We start from the raw sequence: 9,529 nt of genomic DNA on the forward strand, positions 1-9,529 counted from the left end.
GAGAGAACTTCCGGGTCAGACCGATTGTCAACAATGAAATAATGAAAAGCTAAATTGACAGCTCGTTTTCTTTTTTCTTTTTGCAATTGCCGTTTTTCTAATTTCGTTTTAAAAACAAAAAAACACATGCTTGTTTGGTTTTTCCAATTTTATTTTGAAACGAAAAAACCAAAGAACGAACCATACACGGATTTCTCAGCCATCTTGTGATGTAGATCTCCTGTATGTCCAGCAGGTGGTGATGACAAACTTTTCAACTCTCCTCAAACATCTGCAGGAGTCACCGAAGAGGAAGAGGAGGCTCCCTCTAACCTTCCTCCATACAGCAGACTGACCTGACCCTGAACCCATCAGCTCTGTAGACGGTTCCTGACCATCCAGCTGGTTTAATCGCCACTCTAAGCAGTGCTCTATCAGCCAGTGAAGTTAAAGATTGGTTAGACAGAGACTGATCAGTACAGCTTCCATCAGTTTCCCTTTAACTCCCTGTATTCTCTGAATCTAAGTTATGATTTTATTGTGTTTAATAAATACATTTGAACAGTAGTGTTTATTTGTTTTTGAACAATTGACGGCTTAAGATGACACTTGTGTCAAACATTTATTGCAAGGTGATGTATGGTGAAAGGAAGCGCGTTCTTGTTTAAATTTGTTCCAGGGTGCAGCTGTCAGTCTGTTTTCAGTCACATCCAGAGCAGCAGCAGTATTTTCTGACGAAACATGATGCAAATGGATTAGATTCAGAGGAAAGCACTCAGTCTGGCTTGTGCTGACAGGCCACAGAAAGGCTTGATTAGGTTCTTCATGTGAACAGAAAGTCCTGAGAGACGGCGACGGAGTGAAGCGATCATCAGCAGAACCACAGGACCAGCTGTGGTCACACAGCAGCTTAAAACAAACAAAGATGCAGGTTGGTGCTGTTACTGTATGGATATACATATTCCATACATATTCAGGAAAACACTCTTCTACATGTTAAGATGCTTGAGATACACAATGGAGCGCAAGCCTGCACAAAGTGTCTAATTCCTAGTGCGTTCTGCATCGCTGAATGCATTAAGTGGCAAAAGGCTCCAGATCTATGATGAAATAATTGAAAATAATGAAAAGCTTCATTATCCCATTCAATACAGGTTTTGATCCACTTCAGCTGGTGAATTAAAGGGATAGCTCATATTTTAGAGTTGTGTTACAGAGTAAAGTCCTACCTGCAATATATAGACATTTAAGTAAGAACAGCTAAATCAAAGGATGGTGATTAGCATTGCTTGCTAACCAGATATAATACATTACATAATAAATCATTTTAAGCTGTTAGCAAGTCATTACAGTCATGAGACTGATTGATGCAGCTGACATCAGTATCCAGGATGACTCTGAAGGTACTTGGTGATATGAGTTACGAAAACATTTCATTCCCTGAATAAAGTATTTTTGTATAGAAGTGAATAAGAATCAAAATCTGAATTATCCCTTTAGGTCAGCAGCTAACGCAGCACTGCATTCCTTCCTGTTGATCAATTTGTTCAGAGATGTTACAAAAGCAGGTGTGAACATTTCACTCACATTCCACTTACACTGACATCCCAGTGTCTGTGGGCTGGTTCCTAGTAACAACACACACCATAGAATAAAAAAAGAGTTAGTTTCATTACTGTTCCAAGAGTTCCAAGAAAGACTAATTTGGCTGTTTGGAAATATTTCCAATTGCAACAAACAAAGAGTCATGGTGTGAAACCTAAACGGCCACAACTCATCACTCTTATTAAGTAGGGATGCACAATGTAGCGACATTAACATCAGTATTGGCTGATAATAGTCATGTTTTAACATACCTGTATCGATCCGATAGATAAGATAAATTAGCAATATCCTCCTAAATTTTGATATCTGTGCATTCTTATTATAAACCCCTAAACAGTCACGATGACACCAACGCTAAATATGGCAACAAAGTTGGTGACAAAAAAATATATATATCAGCCAAAATCAGAATCAGCAGTTCAGGCTTTTCACATATCAGTGACCGACCAGAAAACTGCCATCAGTGCAGTTTTCTGGCCTGACTGAAACTGCTGAATCATCGTTTCTTATCACACAGAGGCTCCAGCTAATCTGTTTTTTTAATCTGCCATCATTCCAGCTCGTCTCTAACGAAGCACACTGTCCTCTTGAAAAACAACACCAACATAAAAAAACTGAATGGTAAAATAAATGCAAAAACAAAAACAACTCCAGTTGAGAATTCGTTTGATGAAACAATCACCTTGGATATCAAACCACTGATATCTGGGGGGAAAGATTAATCAGCTTCTGTGCTCAGTGTCTTCCATTTCACTCATGTTTACTCAGATGCCCTGACATAACTGGAAAATCCAAAGAACAGGTAAGCCCTGAAGGCATCAAACCGTGCTGCCAACCAGAGTGGACTTGCCTGGACAGGTCCTCCTCCTCATCCTCTTCTCTGCTCACTAAGGTGAAGATGGTTCTGTTACAATCACTTCTGGTCTCTAACAACCAAATAAAGTACCTTCGATTGGAATTTACTGCTAAAATATGGGAGTTTTTATGGGAAAATTTGTTCCTCCACTACCCCGGCCCTGCATGCTTTAGGTGTCTCCTTGCTTCCAAACAGCTGAATTAAAAGAATGGGTGACTAGCAGGTTCCTGCAGCAGTGAGTGTCTGCTGAAGTCATGAATGCATCTAAAACATGCAGGGGAGGAGTGCATGGAGCAGGTTTATAAACCTTTGTGTTGGACAGGATATTTGGCAATGAAACGGATCATATCTGAACAACATGAGCATCTTACCAGGAAACAGGTGAGTGAAGTGATGGCATAAAGGAAATCATGCAAACAATGGTATACAAGGGCCATCGTAGACAGAGAAAAACAAGAGTAAATTTCCACACTTCCTTTCTTTTTCTATCTATCATGGCCCTAACACGCTGTGGTATTCATCAGTGCTCTGAAGTTTTCCTCTCCTTGCTCCAGGTCTGGACAGCCAGTGGAGTTTGAGTCCTCAGCAGCTGCTGCAGCTCCACCTTCTGCCTCCGCCCCCGTCGCCGCCGTCATTCCTCCCTCCACTCAGGGTGATGGTGCCCCCCGACCCGTCGGGCGGCTGGCTCAGCACTAGAGGTTTCTGGGACTTGAGCTTGTGGGCCACAGTCATAAAGATGGCCTCGACGTGGTCGCTGTCGCGGCAGCTCCCGTCTCCCAGGCTGTTGGGGCTCTTGGCGGACGTCTCAAACAGCGGCATGGACTGAGCGTCTGCAAACTGCTGCGCTACGTCCGTGCCCACCTGGACCGAGTCCTGCAGGTCGCACTTGTTCCCCACCAGGATCCTGGGCACCTCGGTTCCCAGGGCGTGCTGCTTGCACTCCTCAATCCAGACGGGGAGGCTGCGGAAGCTGGCGCCGTTGGTCACATCGTAGACGAACACTACGGCGTGGACGTTGCGGTAGTAGTGCTGCACCATGGACTTCCTGAAGCGCTCTTGGCCAGCAGTGTCCCACAGCTGAATCTGGGGGGACAGAGCGGCCTCATTATTTAGTAAACACGAACTAAACCAGACTCTAGAAGCTCTGCTGCTTCCTCCACAGGACTGGGAGCGATGGATAATAACAAGCAGCAGAGAGGAGGCAACATTCAATAAAACTCTGTTTCTTCCAACTAACTGAACATGTTATTTATCCATGATCAATTATTAGCATTACTATTATTTATACTTATGGCATAGTGAAACATCACGGGTTGTAAGCTGTAGTTAGTACTAACTGAACATATTATTTATTATCTATTTATTAGTTATTAGCATTACTATTATTTATACTTATGGCATAGTGAAACATCACAGGTTGTTAGCTGTAGTTAGTACTAATTGAACATGCTATTTATTATCAATTATTAGCATTACTACTACTATTAAGACTCGTGGCACAGTGAAATACTGTTATTGTTAGTCCACTACAGAACATGTTTACTCCACTGGATGACCTTAGATGACCCTGATGAAAACCCATGCTGTCCTGTAAATCATTACAACCAAACAGTTCAACCCAGCCTTCATCAGGCCATCAGATCGAGACCTTTAACTACACCAGAGCAGCAGAGCATGTCCACATTCAATCAGTCAAATCAAGTCAGCCTGTACATCCAACCAGCCAATGCTGCAAAGCACAATGGGTAAGATACTTTTCGGCCTTCTGCTGTAATCATACATGATGTTTTAATGTTTCCTGGTCAGGCCAATGTCAAAAATGAGAATTTGATCTCAATCAACTGACCTGCTTATAAAAAGGTTAAAAATAAATAAAAAGCAAACGAGATGGATTAGCAGAGTTTGCCCACATCCAGGTCATGTTACTGTGGAATATTATCTGCTGCCTGGCTGTAGAGCTGTTAGCATGTCAGGTCAGTCATATAGCAACATTTTTCAGTCAGAGGCTTAAGACTGCAAGACTGACAGCTACCTAAGATGCCTCCTGCCCACAACATCACCGTCCATAATGACGATGGAAGTTACTCTGATTGCTTTATTTACCTTTAGAATGAATAACGTATTTTTTGTGTTTTGTGGTTTTAAGGTGAAAACATCAGCTCTTCTGTAAATTGGAGGAATATTTCTCTATATTTGGTTCTATAAGAGACGAAAAAAATATTCACAGTAGCAGTAGTTGCTTTTGCAATGAAATCCCTTTAACCCATTATAGTTTTAGCTTTTGATATGTTAATGAATTTTTCTGGTCTGCAGCAGCAGAACAGCCTCCTGCACCATCGTGTTTACCAGATTGACGGTTTCAGTGTCTAAAAGACCGCAGTGCACAGTGTACCTTGATTTTCTCTCCGTCAATGTCCACCAGCCTCTCCCTGAAGTCCACCCCGATCGTGGCCTCGGTCTTCTCGGGGAATCTGCCCGCACAGAACCGGAAGGTGAGACAGGTCTTCCCGACGCCAGAGTCCCCGATGACGATGATTTTGAAGATCCGGGTCCTGGGCGGCGGAAGAGCCGAGCTCGTCAGGGACAATTCAGCCGCGGAGCCGCTCTCTGCCATGTCGAGCCGAGACGAGGCACACCAACAAAGGCTCCTTCACTGCTGCTCCCCGGGGAAAGGAAGAAAGGCGGACCCTAAAGAGCCTTCTCGAAGGCGGCTGCCTCTCACATTTACTTCCAGACTCGGATGGTGTGTAAATATCAGCTGGTAGTTATCTTTGAACGGATACTGTAAATGTAAACATTGTATCTCCACCTCCGAACCACGACACCCCCCCACCCTTCCCCTCTGTGAAGCCACGTACTGTACTCGAAGGGACTTTTTTTTCCCCTCCTCCTCCTCCTCCTCCTCTTCTTGTATTTTAATGCTCGATATTACCCATCAGATACCGTTCCCCTTGTTTTAAAGTGGGGGAACGGTATCTGATGGCCATATTTCACCCATCAGATACAGTTCCCCTTATGTTAAAATCACCCATCAGATACCGTTCCCCTCGTTTTACAGTGGGGGAACGGTATCTGATGGGGAATTTTAATACAGGGGGAACGGTATCTGATGGGTGAAATATGGCCATCAGATACCGTTTTACATTTGTAAAACAGGGGGAACGGTATCTGATGGCCATATTTCACCCATCAGATACCGTTCCCCCACTGTAAAACAAGGGGAACGATATCTGATGGATGAAATATGGCCATCAGATACCGTTCCCCCAATGTAAAACAAGGGCAACGGTATCTGATGGGGGATTTTAAGATAGGGGGAACGGTATCTGATGGGTGAAATATGGCCATCAGATACCATTCCCCCACTGCAAAACAAGGGGAACGGTATCTGATGGGTGAAATATGGCCATCAGATACCGTTCCCCCACTGTAAAACAAGGGGAACGGTATCTGATGGGTGATTTTAACATAAGGGGAACGGTATCTGATGGGTGAAATATGGCCATCAGATACCGTTCCCCCACTGTAAAACAAGGGGAACGGTATCTGATGGGTGATTTTAACATAGGGGGAACAGTATCTGATGGGTCAAATATGGCCATCAGATACCGTTCCCCCACTGTAAAACAAGGGGAGCGGTATCTGATGGGTGAAATATGGCCATCAGATACCATTCCCCCACTGTAAAACAAGGGGAACGGTATCTGATGGGTGAAATATGGCCATCAGATACCGTTCCCCCACTGTAAAACAAGGGGAACGGTATCTGATGGGTGAAATATGGCCATCAGATACCGTTCCCCCACTGTAAAACAAGGGGAACGGTATCTGATGGGTGATTTTAACATAGGGGGAACAGTATCTGATGGGTCAAATATGGCCATCAGATACCGTTCCCCACTGTAAAACAAGGGGAACGGTATCTGATGGGTGAAATATGGCCATCAGATACCGTTCCCCCACTGTAAAACAAGGGGAGCGGTATCTGATGGGTGAAATATGGCCATCAGATACCGTTCCCCCACTGTAAAACAAGGGGAACGGTATCTGATGGGTGATTTTAACATAGGGGGAACGGTATCTGATGGGTCAAATATGGCCATCAGATACCGTTCCCCACTGTAAAACAAGGGGAGCGGTATCTGATGGGTGAAATATGGCCATCAGATACCGTTCCCCAACTGTAAAACAAGGGGAATGGTATCTGATGGGTGAAATATGGCCATCAGATACCGTTCCCCCACTGTAAAACAAGTAGAACGGTATTTGATGGGGGATTTTAACACAGGGGGAACGGTATCTGATGGGTGAAATATGGCCATCAGATACCGTTCCCCAACTGTAAAACAAGGGGAACGGTATCTGATGGGTGAAATATGGCCATCAGATACCGTTCCCCAACTGTAAAACAAGGGGAATGGTATCTGATGGGAAATTTTAACACAGGGGGAACGGTATCTGATGGGTGAAATATGGCCATCAGATACCGTTCCCCCACTGTAAAACAAGGGGAACGGTATCTGATGGCCATATTTCACCCATCAGATACCGTTTCCCCTGTTTCACAGTGGGGGAAGTGTATCTGATGGCCATATTTCACTCATCAGATACCGTTCCCCTTGTTTTACAGTTCCCCCACTGTAAAACAAGGGAAACGGTATCTGAATGAACTAATGAATACCGAATACGAACTAGCCCACTTTGGTTTGTTTTGGAGCGATATTGGGGGATGGTGAACTCTAGATGACCTAAAAAATAACGTTTAATATCTCAGAAACCAAAACTGCACAAACGAAAATTTTAACGGCACAAACCTGCACAAACGGAGCACTAACCATTCAGACTATTTGCTGGATTTTTTGACGTGGGTGGGGTGTCAGCTTCACACAGCTGGGGAGGAGCGGCAAGGAGACGCAGGGGGAACCGTATCTGATGGGGAAACGCGGATTGACGTAACACCGGCAATATATTGTGAACAATATATTGTTTACTGCAGTCAGTGCATTAAGTCAATGCACTGACCGGTGTGACTGTCACATGTCGCACAGAACCCATTTCCAAGTAGTATAGCTTTGCTGAAAAACAAACAAAAATTCCGTTTTTTTTTGGCAATCTTTCAAAAATTTCTGTAAAAATAAAAATTGTACAATCTCACTGACCCTGAATATAACACTAAGTGGGATAATTAACTGAGTAGGACATAAAATAATGAGCTCATTATTTTGTGTTTAGTGATTCTGACCAGCTTGATTCACATGTTTTTATCAATATTGAGATGTGAAATTGGCTGTAGATTAAACCCACTTGGCCTGACAGATATTTGTTTTACCATCACATCCAAATTCAAAACCACTCCACTTTATTTGCAATGATTTTGATTTTTTCATGTGGTTTATTTGTTAAAACAGACCAAACACAGTGACTGTCCCAAATAAATTTTGTGTTTAGAATATCTGGTGCATATTTACGGAGGACTGAAACTTAGATATAAAAGCAGAAAAATAAATGCACCACCTTCCTGAGTTTACTTGTGATAACTTCATACTTTTCATTTTTTGAAAACTTTTTATTGAATATCAAGTTTAGCAGAACTGCGCAATAAAGAGGGTCCAATTTAAAAATGTTTTTTATACTTTGTGTTCAGCTGCACAAATTCTATCATTTGAGATACAGAATTTAAAAAGAACAAATGGTCTATTATTTGAATTTTATGTAAAATTGCAAATTATAAATAAAAATAAATAAATAAAAACGACTCGAAATGACTTGAAATTAAAGGTTCCTGACTTGAGACTTGACTCGACTTTTGCCTGTCTTGACTTGAGACTTGACTTGAGGACAGACTTGTGACTTACTTGAGACTTGCAACACAGTGACTTGGTCACACCTCTGGTAGTTACTTTTACAATTATTATACAGCATAATTAAATACTTTACAATGAAACCAAAGAACAAAGCCTGTTTTCAGATCAGCGGATGTGCGTGTGTATCAATCGGGCATTAAGGTGATCCGGAGTCATGTCATTAAAGCGTCTCCTCCAACCTGCCCCACGAGATTCACAGCTGTATCTACAGCAGAGCGATGGATCTCGTCAAGCGAGCCTCCGGTCGGGTTTTGCGCAGCCTCTGGCCACAGCTTTTTTCCAGCTGGCATTCAAAGTTTCAGTTTCCATCTCCTTAATGGCCAATCTATATTAAATATCGTAACTTTATTGACACTCAGGTATAGAAGAAGCACGGAGACCGTTTTTGCCAATCAGGACGCAGAACACTGTGGAAAAAAATGCACAAAAAAATTTGCGAAAGGTGAACCGCGTTATAGCGAGGGTTCACTGTATATGAAATAATTTATAAAATCTAACCGAGTAATTTGTAGAATGGTTGTATGTCTGAGTTTATCTAGGTGTATCTGAGACTTAATTCTCATGCCTGGCCTCATAATGCCTCAGCATTGAAAAGGTGGATTTATTTAAATAAGACAGTTTAGTCAAACATATGCGACACTTAACCTGCAGAACATAATATGAAAGTAAACCAAGTCAATTTCAGCTGAATTTGCATTCAGATAGATCAAGTAGAAACTGACAAGAACCGGATGAAACAACAAAAATGAAAAATGTATTTTCCAATATAAGATCAAAATGGTCCCACACTACTGCGGAAACCTTTCCCTTGAAGCTGCTCCATAGTTGACTCTGTTCCGTAAAAGATCAAGAATTCGTTTGGCAAATGCATTTGACAGATTCGCTGTCTTATAAACAGTCTGGCGCGTTAATGTCATTTCGAAACAGTTCCTGTATCGGTCACGTGACTTGCTGAAACCAATACGCGCACCAACACGGGTGTGGGCATGTCAAGCATGTGAGCTTGACACGTCACACTAAGTTCTTTGATTTGCAGCACTAAGACCCTCATCCTGGCTCTGATTTGTTGTTTCTGACTAGGTGTGCCGTGTCTTCAGATGGTACTGGGAGGAGCGAGGAGGTGGATTTCTTCAGATTGTCTCGTACCATACAGTCACAAGGTGACGGTTTAAACAAATATGTAAAAAAAAAAAATGTTTTTAAAGGTTTTATAAAAAAAAAAAAG

The 9,529-nt window shown here is 42.5% G+C and overlaps 1 protein-coding gene across 3 annotated transcripts; it reads right to left on the minus strand.

The window, feature by feature from the left end:
• Positions 1-531: 531 nt before the first annotated feature.
• Positions 532-5,292, minus strand: rab33ba (RAB33B, member RAS oncogene family a). 3 transcript variants are annotated; one of them, XR_534569.3, is made up of 3 exons: positions 4,833-5,292; positions 1,578-3,523; positions 532-888 (listed from the first exon to the last, which is right to left on the minus strand). XR_534569.3 is itself a non-coding variant. In XM_008419751.3 (2 exons), the coding sequence occupies exons 1-2, from the start codon at positions 5,052-5,054 to the stop codon at positions 3,023-3,025; spliced, it is 723 nt and encodes a 240-aa protein (XP_008417973.2). In that variant the 5' UTR covers positions 5,055-5,292; the 3' UTR covers positions 532-3,022. The 3 variants fall into 3 exon arrangements, 1 of the variants encoding a protein (XP_008417973.2); XR_534568.3 differs by having other exon boundaries at positions 1,567-3,523; XM_008419751.3 differs by having other exon boundaries at positions 532-3,523.
• Between the last annotated feature and the right edge of the window lie 4,237 nt (positions 5,293-9,529).

This window comes from Poecilia reticulata, chromosome 10 (genome assembly GCF_904066995.2).
Source record: "Poecilia reticulata chromosome 10, P_reticulata-male-v2, whole genome shotgun sequence".
Taxonomy (NCBI): domain Eukaryota; kingdom Metazoa; phylum Chordata; class Actinopteri; order Cyprinodontiformes; family Poeciliidae; genus Poecilia; species Poecilia reticulata.

Coding starts and splice junctions, on each gene's coding strand:
- rab33ba (XM_008419751.3), bottom strand. CDS start 5,054: ATGGCAGAGAGCGGCTCCGCGGCTGAATTGTCCCTGACGAGCTCGGCT. Junction 3,524..4,832: donor TTGACGGAGAGAAAATCAAG/GTACACTGTGCA, acceptor CTGTCCCCCCAG/ATTCAGCTGTGGGACACTGC.